Here is a 17,905-nt window from a genome sequence, read left to right as displayed (position 1 = left end):
CCTGCTCTCCCCACCATTCCCCCCGTACTTCCTGTGAACTGGGAGTCAGATCTTGAGTCTGGAGTGGACTCAAGTGAACAGTTTCGCTGTGATACATCCTGGGTGGTAGATGATGGTGCATAATAGCAGCTGTCCCACCACTGTTGGTACCTGGGCACCATGGCAAGAGATGATCGTGGTTTTGTCCCTCTGGGGTAGAATCACCTCTCCTGTGGCTAGGCCCTGGCTGTGGGGCACTGGTGCCCTGTCCACATGTGTCTTGGCTTTTCCAACATGCATGTATGTTCTTTCTTCCATGTCACCTGGGGAACTCTATGCTTGGTCTTCATAATCTGCCTCATTTCAGCTAGCAGCGTCTTTCCTCACCACCCTGCAAGGCTGCGAAGCGAGGGTGTTCTGGAGGGTCTCCGTGGGTGTGGGGTGGAGACTCAGCTCAGGCCAGAGCTGTGGGGTGGTAGGGGGGTGTCCTCAGGCATCATTGTCCCTTCAGGAGATGGCTGTGGAACTGCAGGAAGATGCTCCTGGATCGAGGACAATCTGGGCCAGGAAGCAGTTCACTCACTTCAGCCATGAGGGAGGAAATTAGTGGCCTGGGGAGAACTGGGCTGCACTAGAACCCAGTGTTGCCCACCAGCCCTCCCTGGGGGGCCAGCAGCTGTAGGTGGGCCAGCCCAGCAGACAGAGTGGGTGGAGGCCGCTGCCCTCTGGGAAAGCAGAAGGCTGGGGTGGCCAGGGCTAAGACAGGAGGCCAGTCTCTGGTCCGTACTGTGGAAGGTGGATGGGGTGATAAGGGGTCATGAGCTGGAGCAGGGAAGACTGGGCAGGTGGGCATTGCCCCTGTGTCTGGGCACTCCTGGCCCTTTTTTTTTTCCTGCCAGCTGTTAACTCATCCCACAAACCTCACAGATGGGGAGCGGAAGTTGGGAGAGGCCAGGAGTTTGGATACAGGCCCCTGCATAAATGGGAGGGACAGGATTTGAACCTTGGCCTGTCTGTTTGGTGTCCCATTCACCCCTGGTCTCCCTGTCCTGAAATAGCCTGGGCTGTCCACAGGCCTTTGAGCGGTGGCCACTGTGCTTGGAGCCAGATGGAGTGCTTCTTAGGCATAGAGCTGTGGTGACCATGAGTTCTTGCCGAGTCAGCAGACAAGGGCCTGGGGGACACACCGATGGACAAGCCCCCACTACCTCGGGGGTCTTGTGTGAGGCTTGTGGACCAGAGAGTTAGCAGAAGTTGTCCATCACACAGGTAGTCAGGTCCCGTTCATTAGCAGTGTGCTGTGACTGACAGCACTGCCTAGGAACTTTCTAGGAAAATTGCAAAATGCAGCTAACGAGAAGAAGCCATTTCCTGTGTTCCTATCAACCTGACTGCTTAGCTTTCTTCTTTCAAAACTAACTGAAATTGGCCATCTGAAGCATTATTATTATGAAATCTTTTGATCTTTGTTTTAGGACCAGGTTTGGGAGATGAGGCCTTCACACAGCACAGCACGGTGTAGGCCCCCAGGCTCAGCTAGCAGGCCTGGGCAGGAAGAGGGTCACCAGTGCGGGAGACTTCCTGGGTACAGGAGGGGTGCTTGGTCTTCCATTTAGAGTATATTTGAGAAAAATGTTGGGCTCTCGTAACATCCCTGCTCAGCATCTCCCCTCAGGCTTTCTCTTAGCCAGCGTGACATTCTGGAAACAGAATAAGACTACCGTGTTCACGGTTCTTGGCCACAGCTAGTGAGGACTGTGAGCTCCTCCGGATGGGGGTCCATATGTAAAACGTGTAGCTGGGAAAAGGAGGGAAGTGCACTTGGTCCTGTGTTGGTGACAAGCTTAAGCTACATGACTCTTCCTCCCCTAAGGGTGCTGGATGGGGCAGCAGGTGCCACTGACCTGGGAGAGGCACATCTTGGTCCCTGAGAGCAGGGCACCATCAGACCCTCCGAGCAGGGTTCTTTCAGGCCCATCTCACAGCGGCGTCTGTGTTTGCAGTGTCATGTGCAAGATACAGAGGCCCTTTGTGGGCGGAGATGTTGTCACTGAGGCTTGGACGCCTCTGCCGGAACCCTTTGTCTGCCTATACTCGGGGTGATGGCTGTGAATTCTGCCACCTGCGGAACTGAGAGCTGTACATGTGCTTGTGTGAAAACCACAGCATTTAGGGGAATACCCTTTGTCTTTGATTATCCACATTGATGTGGTGAGCTATTTCTGTATGTGCCACTGTGCATGACTAGGTAGACAGGGACATGTAAACGCACACTCGAAGCCAGTCTGGCCTTGCAGATGTGCCGAAAAGCCAAGAAGACAAGGGTGGCCTCATTCCCGTAGTAGACCCTGTGCACCCTGGCCTGGCTGGATCGGGTGCTGTGGCAAGGCAGCCAAGGAGCAGCTCTCCCTGCCAGGCCCACTTTCAGAGCATGTTTTTGGGCAGTGGAGCACGGGGCCTTCTACTTTGTTCACTCATGATTTCCATTTGGCAGTAAATGAAGGATGTCAGATGTGTGCTGTATTTTCTGTGAGCCAAGGGTCTGTGAACCAAGGCCCAGAAGTTCTTCTTTTATTAGGAAAGAAGGCTGTGGGGAGTAGGCAGCCACGTGGCTAGGCAGGGACTGGGGAGCCCATTCAGAGCCGCCTGGCATCTCTGTTTGCTTCCCCCAGTCTGGATGGTGACATCTTTGCTTCTTAAGCATAGAAAACCCAAACCCGAGTATTGTGATTAAAAGAGCTGACACCTGGGAACAAAAGCAACAAAGGTGGTGTTTTTGTTTTAGTGTATTATTAAGAAATTAAACCGTTAAGATGGAAAATATAATTGGGGTGATGCACTAGGGTGGAATTTTATTCTGTTTAGAAAAATATGTTTGTGTGTTTATAACTGCAGCCCTATAGATTAGACCAGGCATGGGGCAGTCGGTTGCTGGCTCTTTTTTTTTTGTACTTTAGATCAATGTTTACAGAGCAAATTAGTTTCCCATTAAGCAGTTAACACACATATTGTTTTGTGACATTGCTTGCCAATACCACGACATGTCAACACTCTTCCCTTCTCGACCTTGGGTTCCCCATTACCATCTTTCCTGTCCCCTTCCTGCCTTTTCTTCCTTGCCCCTGTGCTGATGTACGCATTTAGTCTCATTTTGTTTTATGGGCCTGTCTAATCTTTGGCTGAAGGGTAAACCTCAGGAGCAATTTCATTACTGAGCTATAAGGGTGTCTGGGGCCATATTCTTGGGGTCTCTCAAATCTGTCAGACCAGGAAGTCTGGTCATTTTTTGTGAGTTAGAGTTTTGTTCTACATTTTTCTCCAGCTCTATCTGGGACCCTCTATTGTGATCCCTGTCATAGTAGTCGGTGGTGATAGCCAGGCACCATCTAGTTTTGCTAGACTCGTCTGGTAGAGGCAGTGATAGTTGTGGTCCATTAGTCCTTTGGACTAATCTTGCCCTATGTCTTTGGTTTTCTTCTTTCTCCCTTGCTCTAGACCTGGTGAGACCAGTGGAGTATCTTAGATGGCCGCTCACAAGCTTTTAAGACCCCAGACACTACCCACCAAAGTAGAATGTAGAACATTTTCTTTATAAACTATGTTATGCCAGTTGAACTAGATGTTCCTTGAGACCATGGTCCCCACAGCCCTCAGCCCATTAATTCGTCCCGTCAGGGAGTTTGGGTGTGGCTGTGAAGCTTCCATGACCTTGCCTTGGTCAAATTATGCCAACTTCCCCAGTGTTGTGTACTGTCTTACCCTTCACCAAAGTTACCACTTAGGGTTTTTTTCTTCCCCACTTCTCCCCTCCCTAGTAACCATCAAAGATTGTTTCTGTGTAAACCTTTTCATGAGTTTTTACAATAGTGGTCTTGTACAGTATTTGTTCTTTTGTGATCGACTTATTTCACTCAGCATAATGCCCTCCAGATTCATCCATGTTGTGAGATGTTTCAAGGATTCATCATTATTCTTTATGGTTGTGTAGTATTCCGTTGTGTGTATGTACCATAGTTTGTTTATCCATCCATCTATTGATGGGCACTTAGGCTATTTCTATCTTTTTGCTGTTTTGAACAATGCTACAGTGAACATGGGTGTGCAAATATCTATTTGTGTGATGGTTCTTATTTCTTTAGGATATATTCCTAGGAGTGGGGTTGCTGGATCATATGGTATTTCTACTTCTAGCTTTTTAAGAAGCACCATATCATTTTCCAAAATGGTTGTACCATTTTACATTCCCACCAGCAGAGCATAAGTATTCCAAGTTTCCCATAGCCTCTCCAACATTTGTTATTTTCTGTTTTTTTTGATTCGTGCCAGTAACCTTGGGGGGCGATGGTATCTCATTGTACTTCCGATTTGCGTTTCTCTGATGGCTGGTGATTGGGAGCATTTCCTCATGTGTCTATTAGCTGCTGCTGGTTTTTTTTTTTTTTTTTGGTGGTTCTTCTGATTGACATAAATCATAGCAAACACAGTGCTTTGTGCCACAGGGTGGTTCCAAATTAAGCCTTACTGCTCTGTGTCTTTGTGCATGTTATTTTTTTTTAATTTTGTGACAAAACAATGTGTCTTCATGGCAGCATCAGAGAGCATGAAGAAGAGTTAGCTGTCCCACCCCACGCAGAAGCAGCCTGGCCCTCTGATGCAGTACCTTCATGGCCCTAAGTGTACTTACCCCTCTTTCCTATTGCATTCACTGGAGCCAGAGCGCAGCTACCTAGAAGCCTCATTTGGCAAGAATCTTCCCTGGCCTTTTGCTTTCCAAAGAGTCAAACCCTAAGAAGCAGGTTTAGATGAGAGATTTAGGAAGAAGCAACTTTTAGGTGAATTAATGGGCTCAATAAAAGAAGGAGGTAAAGTAATACACAACGAGAACATTTTAAAACAACTTCCCATGAGCCAGGGAATTGAATTCTCCATCTGTTTGTCCATCCATGCATGTATGCGTCCATTCATCCAGCAGATGTTTGGCAGCTGCTCTGCTCAGTGTTGGGCATGGATGGAGGGTGAGAGGATGCATAGGTCCTGTGGCCCCAGGGTGGTGAGCACTGTGTGGGAGAGTGACAGAGCTGGCCAGCCTCAGTGGGGAGGAGCCAGTGAGCTGAGGAGACCATGCTCATGAAGGCCCAGAGGGAGGGCAGAGCTCAGAGCCGCCTGGGGCAGTGGTTCCAGACCTCTCTCTCAGAATTGTGAAGTGCAGAATGAGGGTGCATACTCAGGCACAGGCTCCGAGACTTGACATCTAATTTCTGGAGGCACCCAGACTCCCTGAGCCACATGACATCCCGGTGGATGGGAGCCTAGCATTCTCTCATGGGGGCTTAACCTGCTGTATGTGTGCATTTCTAAGACTCCTTCATGGGAGTCCTTCATTTGAGGTTTGTTACATCAGCTAGGAATTCACATTTCATCCCATCAGTAGAAACTGTCTTTCCAGGAGCTGCTTATAAATGTTTAAACCAGATAAGTATTTATAGCAAAATGTGCTTTATATGTCTTTTCTAGTAAATGTACAGTATTACTTAAAAAACAAGTTTTTGCAGAAGCGTTTAGGCTTCTTTTTTATGACCCTTAAACCTAATGAGATGCAAAGTGGGATTCTTAAGTGCTGGGAGCATCTCAGGCAGTGTGCTTGGCCCACAAATGCCCTGCACTTGTTTTTTGATCCAGCTTTTCAAGAAATATATTCTCGATCTTCTTAAAATTCAGTTCATACCTTTGAAGCAGTGCAAATGTGCTGTGAAAGTGCAGGTTGCAACCCCATGAAGACTGGTGGTGGAAGGCGTCTTCTGGGGTCGGTGCTGTGTGGGTTCTGTGGAGCTGAAACCGCATTTGACCTGTGCTTATCCCTGAAGAACGCCATCGGCCCTTTACTGTCTTTCTGGGCTGTTGACAGCCCTGGGGGTCTGTGATGGGAGTGGGGTGTTATTTGCTGAGGTCTGTGGCGACCCTGCTTTTGCACATGGTGACTTTGCATTGTTGCTCCCACAGCCACTTCCCCACGGGTGTCCTCTGAGCTGGAGCAAGCTCGGCCCCAGACCAGTGGAGAAGAGGAGCTGCAGCTGCAGCTGGCGCTGGCCATGAGCAGAGAAGTGGCCGAGCAGGTCAGTGCCCCGTCCATCAGCCCTGTGGAGATGGGGTGGGGTGGGCTGCAGGGAGGACCTCAGCATAGCCCGTCTTCAAGACATCTCGGTTGTGATGGCCACACCGGGACTTCCTGCTACTGTGTGCTGTCACCCACTGTCCCCCCATCAGGGAGGGAACCTGTGCCACGAGACATTTAAGAAAGGCTTTGGGGGAGCTCAGTGCCCAGGGAAGAAACCAGTGAAAAGGGCTCCCTAGAAACCCACGTGCGGCTTTGACCAGCATTTGGGGCTCTCTGCTTCGTGAGTGGGGTGTGCACAGTGTGCCTCGAGGGACAGGTGTGCAGGAGACGCCTTGGCAGGGGTGTGGGGAAGTGGACCTCCTGTGAGGCGTGGGGCCGGGTGGGCTCCCCCAGAAGGGCAGTTTGCTGAGATGCACCAAAAGCCCCGACAGTGCTCAGAGGCCCAGAAAAAAAGCTAGAAAGAAAGATGAGAAAGTGCTCTGGAAAGAAGCTTGCTTGTGTTCAGATGATGGAAGTTCCTGTAATCTTAATTGTTTCTGTTCCATTTCTTCTCTAATAAACATGCATGACTTTAAATTGGGGGCAGAGGGAAAGAAGAAATGAAAGCTCCCTTCCGAAGTTGTCTTCCATGCTAACTGAATTCGTCAGGTCCGTGTCCACAGACCCCTGGGGAAAGGGCAGACTGACTCAGGGTTAGTACTGGGCCTGCTCTCGCTGGGGAGCCGGTGCTCAGAGAACAGTGTTAGGGATATATGTGCAAAGATGTTTCCCAGCATTACTTGTCTATTGATGATTGGAAATATGCTACGACTCAGCCACAGTGGACAGCTTCAATGACGGCCTCTCTGTACCCAGGTAGAAAAGTTACACAGTCCTCGAGTCTGTGCACGCAGATGCGCAGGACAGCGCTCGCTGGGAGATGCAGGGCCCAGACAGACGGTTCGATCCCTTTCAGTTAATCAATCATATCTGTGTGTTATTTATAATACCATATTTATGAATAGGAGCATGTGTAAATAATTTCTGTTAGAAACCAGAGCTTTCTGGAAGCATATGCAGTGGGAGGTGGAATGCTGTATGATTCTCATCCTTCTCATTCTTTATGGGTTGTCTAATGTTGTGTTTTATAAGGAGCCATATTGATTTTATCATTAGAAAGAATTATAAAGCCTTTTTTTTTTTTTTTTAGAAAAAAATGTTAAACATCTTCTTTCCCCAATTTGGTGGTGCCTGTTTGTCTCCCTGGTGCCTGTCTTGAAGGGAGTTGAAATCTCCTGGGGCTCAGGGAGGAAGGAGCCTCCTGAGCTACGGTGATTTTCGGGGCACGGATATTCACTAGTGGAAGTCATACTGTTTTTGTCTTCAAACCTTACTTTGAGATAATGCAGAATGCAGGATTGTGTTTCCTGCTGCTGACCAGTGTTGCTTTGCTCTATGTAGTGGTATTACTACATTAGAATCAGCTTCAAAGCTCTCTTATATAAAAAAACAAGAACAGGCAAATGTATAGAGATCAGTGGTTACCAGGGACAAGAGGGAGGGGGAAAAAGGAGGTTATTGCTTATGGAGCACTGAGTTTCTGTTAACGGTGATGGAAAAATCACATTAAGGCCAAGGGTTGCACAGCCATTTAATATAATTGATGTCAAAAGTTGTACACCTATTAAAAAGTTGAATTGGTAAATGTCGTGTGATAGATATATTTACAGCGACAAAATATACAACCAAACACCTCAGGGAATTTGGTTTCTGGATTTGGAGGTTGGGTCATGGTTTCATGGGACTTCCCAGTTAATTGGCCTAATATCGTGTGTAGTTCTTCTGTTCTACCTCCTAATTCATTGCGTAGTGCCTGGGGTCTTAAAACCTTACCAGTGACCATCCAAGATACAACAATTGGTCTCTATTTGCCTGGAGCAACAGAGGAAGGAGGAGAGTCACAAATAGGAGGGGTAAATGGAATGTGTGGCTAATTGTCTCCATGAACAACTGCCTCCTCTGCCATGAGATGAGAAGAACTGGATGGTGCCCGGCTGCCATTACTGTACATTTTGATCAAAGATTCTATACAGGAATCCTGATCACAAGGGGGAAAGCAGAACAGAATTTCAAATTGTCATGGAATACAGAATTTCTGGAGCCATGGAGGCTGATACAACCCCTGAAGCTATTGCCCTGAGATAATTTCTAAACCATAAACCAAAAACATCCTCTGAAGTCTTTAAACCAAATAATAGTTTAACTTAGTTAGTAGAGAATGTTTGCCTTAAGCATTGTGCTGTTTTAAAGAACTGTCTATATGGGATCAAATTGGTAACAGCAACTTGGAAAGTCAGAGAGGAAGTTTAGGGGGCAGTTAATGGAGGAGGAACAATTGGGAAAAGGAGGGTGAGAATGGTTGCAGGAGGTAATCAGTGTCACTGAATTGCACATGGAGAAACTGTTGAATGTTTTGCTGTCATATTCTCTATGCCACCACCATCCACAACAAAAATAAATTACTTAAAAAAAAAATCAGCTTCAAGTTCGAGTTGTCCCTCTGCAGGAAGAACGCCTCAGGCGGGGGGATGACCTCAGATTACAGATGGCCCTTGAAGAAAGCCGAAGAGACACAGTTAAAGTTCCAAAAAAGAAAGAGGTAAGAGCTTCATTGGAAAGGGAACGTTTGAGCCTCCTGTGGTTGCTGTGGGAATGCCCTGCCCCAGTCTGCAGCACGTGTGACATGCAGAGCGTCCTCAGGACACACTGCCTTCTCTCTTCACTAAACAAATGGCCCGGGTGCCTGTGGTAAGCAAGAGTAAAGTGAGGACATAGCTGAGAATGTGTCTGACTCGCCATGACTGGCTCCTCTGTACTATACCCCGCCCCCCAGAGTAGGCAGGCATGGGCGGTGGGCTTGGAGAATGGAGATTTGCTGTGACTGTAGCAATGTAAGTGACCCCTGGTGGCACAGTGGTTAAGTGCTCAGTTGCTAACCTAAAGGTCAGTGGTTTGAATCCACCGGCCTCTCTGCAGAAGACAGATGTGGCAGCCTGCTTCCATAAATATTATAGCTTTAGAAACCCTTTGGGACAGTTCTACTCTGTTGTACAGGGTTGCTGTGAGTCAGAATTGGCTAGATGGCAGCAGGTTTGGGTTTGGTAGAAATATAAAACCTATCTCTTTCTTTGTCTCAGAAGCATGGTTCCCACCCACAGCACACCGCTCTGTTGGATTTAATGGACGCTCTCCCCAACTCAGGCCCTGTGGCACAGAAAGCAGAGCCCTGGGGCCCAGCACCCACAGCCAGCCAGACCAACCCCTGGGGCGGGCCAGTGGCCCCAGCAAGCACCTCGGACCCCTGGCCATCGTTTGGTAAGACCCCTTGGTTCCTCCTCCGAGTTTGCCTGCTGGGTGGGTGAGGGGCTGCAGAAGGAACTCTTTGTTCTTTATTGCATGGTGGTAGTAGAGTCCTGGTTGGGTTGATTGTGATGAATTCTCAGTGTTCTCCAGGCCTGCAGTGATGTCACCAGGCTGGGCCCCCTTCTCTTGAGGGTTGTGCTTGGCACACCACCTCTTTCCATGTTGAATGGTTTCTGCTTTGGTCGAGAGAAGGCCGACTCTGCTTCCCATGTGCATCAGAAGTGACTTGTCCCTTCCCTGGGACATGTTTCAACTCTCTCAGCCTCCTAAGTGTACCCAGCACCCAGCCTAAGGAGCCACAATACACAGCAGGAAACATCTAAGTCCAGTTGCTGTAATTAGCTGAAAGTTAGAATGTGTTTAACAAAACCGCTGATGAGAAGGGAATTCCAACTTGTTACGTAAAGCCATTTAATAGGCTAAGTGAATATTCTGAAATTCTGTTTGATGCCAAATTTTAAGAGAGTTGGAGGTAGGAGATTGGAAACATGAGTGTGATGTGACCGGCTGATCTGGGGTGGTAGCCTTGGCCCGTGGGCTTCTTAGTTGGTGAATGGAACCCTGGGCTGCCAGGCCTGTTGCCCCTAAGGTGCTCTCAGTGCTCTGCAGGCTTTCTGCCTGGGAAGTTTTGATTTGTGTGTTTTGTGGCAACCTGGCACCCCTGTTTCCCAAACCAGAGCCGTCTTTTATATTCAACTTGGTCCCTGGATGTTTGCAGAGGCATGCCAAGTGCCAGGCTCTGTCCTACTATGCAAGGACCCTAAGACAGATGGGTAATTTTCACACCCTCTAGATCCTGGTCTGGTGCAGGCAGGCTGGCTGCACATGGTTGCAGCATTGCATGCTGGACCTCGGAAGGGTTCTTTGAGCACATGCTGGGTCCAGCCTTAGCCTGGGGTTATGGGGCAAGCTTCTTGGAGGGAATCTTTGAGGGACTGCAGCTCCAAGGAATTGGAGCTGCCATGTAGTGGGCACAGGGCACTGAACAGTGGGAGGGTGGGGAGTGGGGGCACAGCCCACACCTGCAGGCACAGCCCATACCTGTAGGCACCGCCCGTACCTGCAGGCACCGCCCACACCTGCAGGCATAGTCAGTGGGTGGAGGGGGGATGGCGGCCAGGCCCAGGATGCTGGGCAAGAAGGGGTATGATGGGTCCACCAGGAGCAAGGCAGCCAGTGCCTGGGGCACCTGAGCATCACCTGGGAATGCTGGCCCAGGTGGGTCTGCACTGCCAATTTTTTTTTTAATTGAGATAAAATTCATGTACCATAAAAGTCACCACTTTAACCATTTTAAAGTTTACAATTTAGTATACGGTCATGCGCTGCGTAACGTCTGATCACGTGTACGTCCGTGGTTCCGTAAGGTTATAACAAACTTCAAAAATCTCTATTAGAGAACAGGACATAGTGGATGTAACCGGACGTAGCACACGCTTCCCACACGCAATGTGTATCTCCTGTCTCTTGTATACAAAGTAATTGCATTGTCAGATTTGTAATGATACAGTACATATATAACCCATAACACTTGTCTTGATAGTTATAATAAATGCCAGCGTTACTGGTTTATGTATGTATGTACTGTACGGTATTTTCTGTCATTATTTTAACGTGAACTTTCCCTACTTACAAATAGAAAGTTTACTGTGTAACAGTGTATGCTTCGACTCGTAGGCAGCAGCATCCAATCTCGTGTATCAGACGTCTCTTGAGTGTTGAGGTCTTATTTCTGTTTAATTTTCTTTCGAAAATATTACTGTGAAGTGTATCATGGCTCTCAAACACAGCAAAACCAGTGCCAGTGATAGCAGCAACAAGAGGCAAAGGAGAAGTCTTGATTTGGAAGTGAAACAAAAGGTATTCCATACAGCTTTGCTAAGTATAATAATACAGTTTCACACAGTGTCCTATTTCACAGAACGTAGCGACGCATTTCTTAACTTTTTCATCATCACAAAGAGAAACCCCGTGCCCATTTGCAGTCACTCTCCATTCCCCTGCCCGCAGCCCCTGGCTGCTCACCTACTTTCTGCCTCTATGCGTTTGCCTGTTCTGGATGTTTCATGGAACGGAGCCATACACTGTGTGAATTTTTGTGTTTGCTTCTTTCGCTTAGCATCATGGGTTAAAGATTCTTCCGTGTGGTAGCATGCATCAGGGCTTCATTCCACTTTATGGCTGAGTAATACTCCATTGTGTGAATAGACCACGGTTAGTTGATCCATTCATCAGTTGATGAACATTTGGATTGTTTCTACATTTTGGCTTTTATGAATCCAATTTTTTAAGAAAAAAATTGAAACCTGAATTTTCGAAATCTGTTCATTTTAAGGAAACCCTGGTGGCATAGTGGTTAAGTGTCACAGCTGTTAATCAAGAGGTTAGTAGTTCAGATCCACCAGCTGCTCCTTGGAAACTCTATGGGGCAGTTCTGCTCTGTCCTATCGGGTCTCTGTGAGTTGGAATTGACTCAGTGGCAGTGGGTTTTTGGTATTCATTTTAAAATTAAATGAATTAAAAAAAATTAAGGACATGGCTGTTACTAATTGAAATATGTCTGAATGTGGCCACATGCAGCTTATGGACCCCCAGCTTGCAGCTGCTTGCACTTGCCCACCCAGGGCATTTTCCCGGTGTCCTGGGGAGGAAGCTGAGGCACTAAAGCACCAGAGAGGCTGCTGATTCCTTGGAATCGCACAGCTCATTAGGGCAGGCTCAGAGCTATGGCACCTTGTCCTGGCTGGCTTCACCTTCCTGACTGTGTCAAAGTCTATCTGTGACCCTGGCCTCTTCTGGAAAAGTCACCTCAAATTCTAGCACTGAGAGAACCATTGTTAAAGCGTTAGCTTATCTGCCTTCTGTTTTTTCTGGGCACTTATGTTTTTACGTGGTTAAGTTCAGGCTGTATATGTAGTTTTACATGTATGTGTATTTTTTGTTTTTTTCACGACCACTCCCAGGCACAGTGGAAGCCCTAGGCAGCTCCCCTGTAACTCAGTCAACATCCTGTTGTTCTACACAGGGGTGGCACTCTGCAGCGGGTTTGAAACCAACTTGTAACATAAAAGGGCATTAAAACCATTGTTTCTTCAGAATGCTCACATTTGCAGGAAAAATGTCCTTCCAGATCCCGAGTCCACTGAAGCATATTAACAGTACCTCTGCCTCGTCTTCCATCTGTGTGGCTCCAGAGCAAGCACTTGGTATCGGAGTTACTGACTTACTTTCTGGTAGAGCCTGCTGACGTGTATTTCTAGGGCCACTCCACTGTCCTGTGATGCGCCCGTAAATTTGAAAGATTAAAACCGTTTCCTAAGCACCATTACTGGCACCCTCCGGATGAAAGAAAAGCCATTTGAAAGCTGTTTGTAGCCAGCCCACCATTACCAGCTCTTCCCAAGTAGCACTGGGGGCGCCTCGGCCAGGCGGCCTCCGGAGGACGTGTTCAAGGCTGAGAGGAGGGAAGTGGTGCCTGCCAGATCAGTGGGGCAGTTCTTCCTTCATCCCAGACACAAAGAGCTGCCACCTGGTAGGAGCAGGGCTCACAGCCTGGCGATTCAGAAGGCTTAGGCGCCTCTCGGCCAACTCACCCGCCTCCCTCCCAGGCGAGGACAGAGCCATCTTCTGCCCTGGCAGCAGCAGGTGGTGCTGCTGGCTTCTGGGTGACCCCCCGCATTGGCACGGCTCTTCTATGCCTCCCCATCCCCCTGCACTGTGTCTGTGAATAATTCATGTGTGAGGCGTGGGATGAACAGGCTGGCAGTGGTGGCCATGGGAGATGCTGCTCCTTGTGAATGGGTCCACAGAGCTGGAGGCCGGAACCCACCAGTGCTTCTGACCTGGGTTCCATCCCTACTTCCTATCGTTTATTTGTGCTTTCAACAAGCACTTATTGATTTGGGTGTGTAGATGTCCCGGGCTCTGCCAAGAGTGCAGAAGCAAGTACACAGAGGAGCCTGGGAGAGAATCTACAGCCATCAGTGGGGGTGGAGGATGTTGCCAGCCACTCCCCCTGGGCAGCTTGTTTGGACCTCTCAGTGCCCATGGAAGAAGAAGGGGGTGTTACCCGTCCCCAAGTTGAAGGAAGTGAGATGCAAGAGTTGTGGCATCATGCTGATCTCTGGCCCACTGTGAAGCAGAAGTTGGCACCAGCTGCTGGGCTGTTTGTGTTTCTGCATGCTCTGCCTGCATGCACTCCACCCAGCAGCTGGCGCTACACTGCAGGCATGTGGGTCCCCACCCATCACAGCAGAGCGACACCTAGACAAAGTTCACGGCAGAGGTCACGCTGGCATCCCCGATTATCTGCTGGTTTGGGTGTGGTCAGGGTAAAACCAGACACATCTTTACACCCAGAGCTCTCCTTCTGAGTCCCCTGTGGCCTGGCTTGAGCTGAAAGGAGGACAGGCAGCCTCTCTGGGCTTGAGCTGAGTGTCTTCCTGCATGGGACCGGCGGCAGGGATGGGGTCTTCTCCCAGGCCAGGCTTACCCATTCAATACTGTACAGAATGTAAGCTGCTGATTTGTAAAGTCGTTGGCCATGCCGTTGTTTGGTTGTTACAGCAGCACGTTGGACAGGGAAAGCAGGGCTTGTGGGAAATAGCAGGGTGTGTGAGAGAGGCTGTGGGATCGTGCCTGTCTCTGTGGAGCCGGGAGCACACACGGCTTTACCCCAGTAGTTGTACAGTTCGTGGTTGGAAGAGCTGTTCTGGAGGCATTGCGCTGCTCTGCTTTAACCCTTGGAGATGCAGGTGTGTCAGCTGTGGTGTGTTCAGACCCCTGTTCCCCAAGAGTGTGTGCAGAGCAGCAGCATCCCAGTTTGGCACACACACCTGTGTATACATAGTCGCGGCCAGGAAGTCGAAGCCCAAGGGGCTGGGGGCTGAGGTACGAGCCAAGACTTGCCTTTTGTGGGTGAGGCCTGCCTTTATTTTGTGTCTTGGTTTCTGCTTGAAAACTTGGCTCTGCCGTTCCTGCCGTGGGAGGCCTCTCTCCATGTCGGTGATGACCCTACACTCAGACTGCCCTGCCCTGGCTGCCGGTGCCCACCACCATCTTGGTGGTGTGCAGTTCTTTGTGCCCATGTCTCTTCCTCAGAGGCAGGGGCTGGACCATCCTAGGCCCAGGCCTGGTGATGCTGACCAGGTGTTGCTTGAGATGACTTCCAGGACCACCATGGCGCAGAGCAAGAGCAGCGTGTGGGAAGGCAGGGTCATCCCCACCTCCTGCCTGTCCACACAGGCCTATGGTCATAGCCAGACCCCAGACTGTGGCTTTACTCTGTGGAAGGTTTGGTGACAGAGGGCTCAGCGCTTCTCACCTTTTAGGGCTCCTGGGAGCTTCTAACGGTCCAGTGCCCAGTCCTCCCCAGAATGTATGTGTGTGGGGAGGCAGCATCATCAGTATTTACTTAAATTCCCCAAGAGGCCCCAGGGACAGCACAGATCAGCACACTGACCTGGCACTCTAGTCCCACTGGGTCTTAGATACTCAAAAGCGCCAGTGTGGACTTCCAGGGTGGATTAGGGGCAGCTGACGTTTGTGTGTGTGTTTCTGTATCTGAACCACATCTTCACCCAGAACCTTCTAGAATAAGTCCCTGGGCCCCAGTGTTCAGATGCCTCAGCTGTGAGGTTCTGTGCCTCCCTGATCCTTTGCCCCACCCCCCATTCCCCAGTTAGTTGCTGGCACCTTCTGTGGGTCAGGCTCCTCACTGAGCCTGAGACTGGTGTGGGCAGACTGATCCCTGCCCTCAGGGCCCACACTCTTGCTGGGAGAAAGACAGGCTCCATGAGCAAGAAAGGTGGGGGAATGCCACGTGGGAGCTCTGAGCCTGGGCTTGGGTTGGTGCCAGAGGTGGCTAATAAGATGGGTGGAGGCTGCAGGGGTGGGGCCATCCTTCCTGGCAGGCCCCTCCCAATAGAGTGGGTTGGGAAAGTAATCTGGTCCAGGTGCTATGTTTATGGTTTAAATGGAGGCTCAGAGATGGTCACCATGATGCAGATCCTCTCTGCTCTGCCGCCCTTCAGTGGGCCCTCCCATGCCCCTCCAGCCTTCAGCTCAAGATCCTGTGCTCCTGAGAACACATGGCAGCCTTGCCTGCACACCTGGATCCCCAGACCACAGCCCAGAGGAATGAGAGGACCTTCCTGTGGCTCCTGAACCACTTCTGGGAGTTGGGGGGACTCATCAGAACCCTTCCCTGTTGGGATCAAGTCCCACTGAGACTGGAATGAGTGGGGTGAGGGATGGATTTTCGCAATGGGAATGAGTAAATGCTGGAAATCAGCCCTTGAGTGTGCCCTGACGGAGGAAAGGGGGGAGTGACAGGAGTGGGGGAGCTGCCTGGAGGTGGTCAGGGTGTGGGAGCAGTGGCAGGCCTCCAGTCCACGCCCCTTGGCCCAGCTGAGGCAAGAGGCTGCAGCCTGTCCCACAACCGGACTTGGCAGACTCCTCTCCCTGCATTAGCTGGTAACACTGTCCCAACTGCTGTGCCTCCACGGGGCGCCAGACTCCCCCTGGAACCAGGTCCCAGGTCTTTTTATTGCAACATAGGCCATGAGAGACATGTTGGAACATTTCTGATTTGCAGTCAGAGCTGTGCATGGCTCTCCAGTCAGGATGGACACCTGAGACCCAGTGAGATGCCACGTTGGGGGCAGAACAAAGGCCTGCCAGCATTGTGGTTCCAGGGAGGGGCCCATAGAGGGCCAGGCTCAGTTTCTTGATCCTGCCTTTGTCACATCCAGCAGAAGGGAACCTGGGAGAGCAGTTTTGGTCACAGGGCGTAGTGGTTCTATGAGAGATACTGGGAAGGACAGGAGTGAACATCAGAAGGAGGTTTTGGAGACCTCTAGGGCATTGTGGGTTTCAGGGCAGCAGCAGGAGAACACTGAGTCCAAACAGGTGGTCACAGGCCATGAATACATGGATGGTGGGCGTGTCCGGGGATGCTGGGAATGAAAACTGCTGGGTTTCAGCTTGCAGTTTGGTGTCTGCCTTGGTCCATTTCTAATTCACAGCTAATTGTTTTAGTTGCTGTGGCAAGCCTGGAAAGTAGTGAAAGCAACGCTGCCCCCTTCCCCTTCCCAGTCCTGCTCCCAGCTAACTGTCGCCTGACCCCTGCTGAAGGGGTTAAGCTGATACAGGCTTAGTAGGTTCATGCCAGAGCCACTAAGCATTTCAAAGACTAGTCGGGATGAAGCCATAATGGCGAATGACTGGCAGTAGGTTCATTTTTATGGCTAAGGAGTCTCCTACCCACATGTCTAACTCTGAGCATTGCAGCTAGGGCAGTTCAGAGAGGCATATGTAGAAATGGGAGTCCAGAGGGTAGAGTTGAGTCCTCTCAGAGGCTCAGGGGAGCATTCCCTGGTCTTCTCTCGGGCTGACCAACCACTACCACCTCCTGCTGTTCCTTTATGAGCCTAAAAAATCAGTGAGATCATCACAGGCATATTGGGTGCCAATGTCCCATCTAGTTCTGGGGGTGCTGGTTTCTGGAACTCCCAGGAGAGTTCAGAGTCCAGGGGAGACTCTTAGGCAATACATTGTTGTACTATATGATAAATGAAAAAAAGTGTGTGGAGGAGTCCAGAGGAGTCAGGGAAGGCAAGAAGAGAAACGAAAAGAGGGAGGGACTTGGAAGCACAGAGGTGGTGGGCAGCGGAGGTGCCCTTCATTGTGTTTGGGGAGCAATGGAGAGGTCGATGTGGCCAGGGCGAGCATGAAGGCAAAATGAGGACATGTAACACATCTGTTTGGAGTTCCAGAAGAGTTAATATTTGAAAATACAGTGACTGAGGGTTTTCAAGAGTTGTGGAAAGATCGAGGAAGCCTAGTGAATCTTAATCAGTAAATAAAAGAAACCCCCACCTGGACACTTCATCAGTAAAGTACAGGATACCAGAGAAAGAGCGTATCTTAATATAGCCACCGAGAAAAGGCAGTCCATTACACAGGAACTGCAGTTAGGCTTACAGCGGACTTCTCAACAACAACGACGGATACCAGGAGACAGGAGGATAACACCTTCAGTGTGCTGAAGGAAAAAAGAAAAAAACAAAAACTGTCAGCCTAGAATTCCATTCCTAACAAAATCATCTTTCAAGAATGATGGTGAAATAAAGATATTTTAAGTTTTAAACAGACAAAAACTGTCAATCTCCAGAATTCTATATTCAGTGAAGGAAGGTAGTCTTCAAGAATGAAAGTGAAAAAATGACATTTGCAGGTAAAGAAAACTAACAGAGTTTGTTGCCAGCACATCTTCACTACAAGAAGTGTTAACAGAAGCTCTTCAGGTGGATAGGATAGAAAACTATATGGAAACTGAGCTCGTTGAGGAGTGAAGAGCATCAGAAATGGGAAGTAGTGAAAATGTGATAAGACTAAATGGTCAACAAT

General features: G+C 49.4%; 1 protein-coding gene across 10 annotated transcripts in view; it reads left to right on the top strand.

The window, feature by feature from the left end:
* EPN2 (epsin 2) overlaps positions 1 to 17,905 on the top strand; it is a 111,811-nt gene that overhangs the window by 77,481 nt on the left and 16,425 nt on the right. For 6 of the 10 annotated variants that reach the window (XM_049874688.1, XM_049874691.1, XM_049874689.1 and 3 more), the window contains 4 exons: positions 5,980 to 6,092; positions 6,950 to 7,033; positions 8,640 to 8,732; positions 9,271 to 9,448. In XM_049874688.1, the coding sequence (XP_049730645.1) occupies positions 5,980 to 6,092; positions 6,950 to 7,033; positions 8,640 to 8,732; positions 9,271 to 9,448 (468 nt within the window). The remainder of the gene's footprint in view (positions 1 to 5,979; positions 6,093 to 6,949; positions 7,034 to 8,639; positions 8,733 to 9,270; positions 9,449 to 17,905) is intronic. The other 4 variants (XM_049874697.1, XM_049874696.1, XM_049874693.1 and 1 more) reach the window with 3 other exon arrangements.

This window comes from Elephas maximus, chromosome 2 (genome assembly GCF_024166365.1).
Source record: "Elephas maximus indicus isolate mEleMax1 chromosome 2, mEleMax1 primary haplotype, whole genome shotgun sequence".
Classification (NCBI taxonomy): Eukaryota; Metazoa; Chordata; class Mammalia; order Proboscidea; family Elephantidae; genus Elephas; species Elephas maximus.
This window is presented reverse-complemented; position numbering and strand designations above follow the sequence as displayed.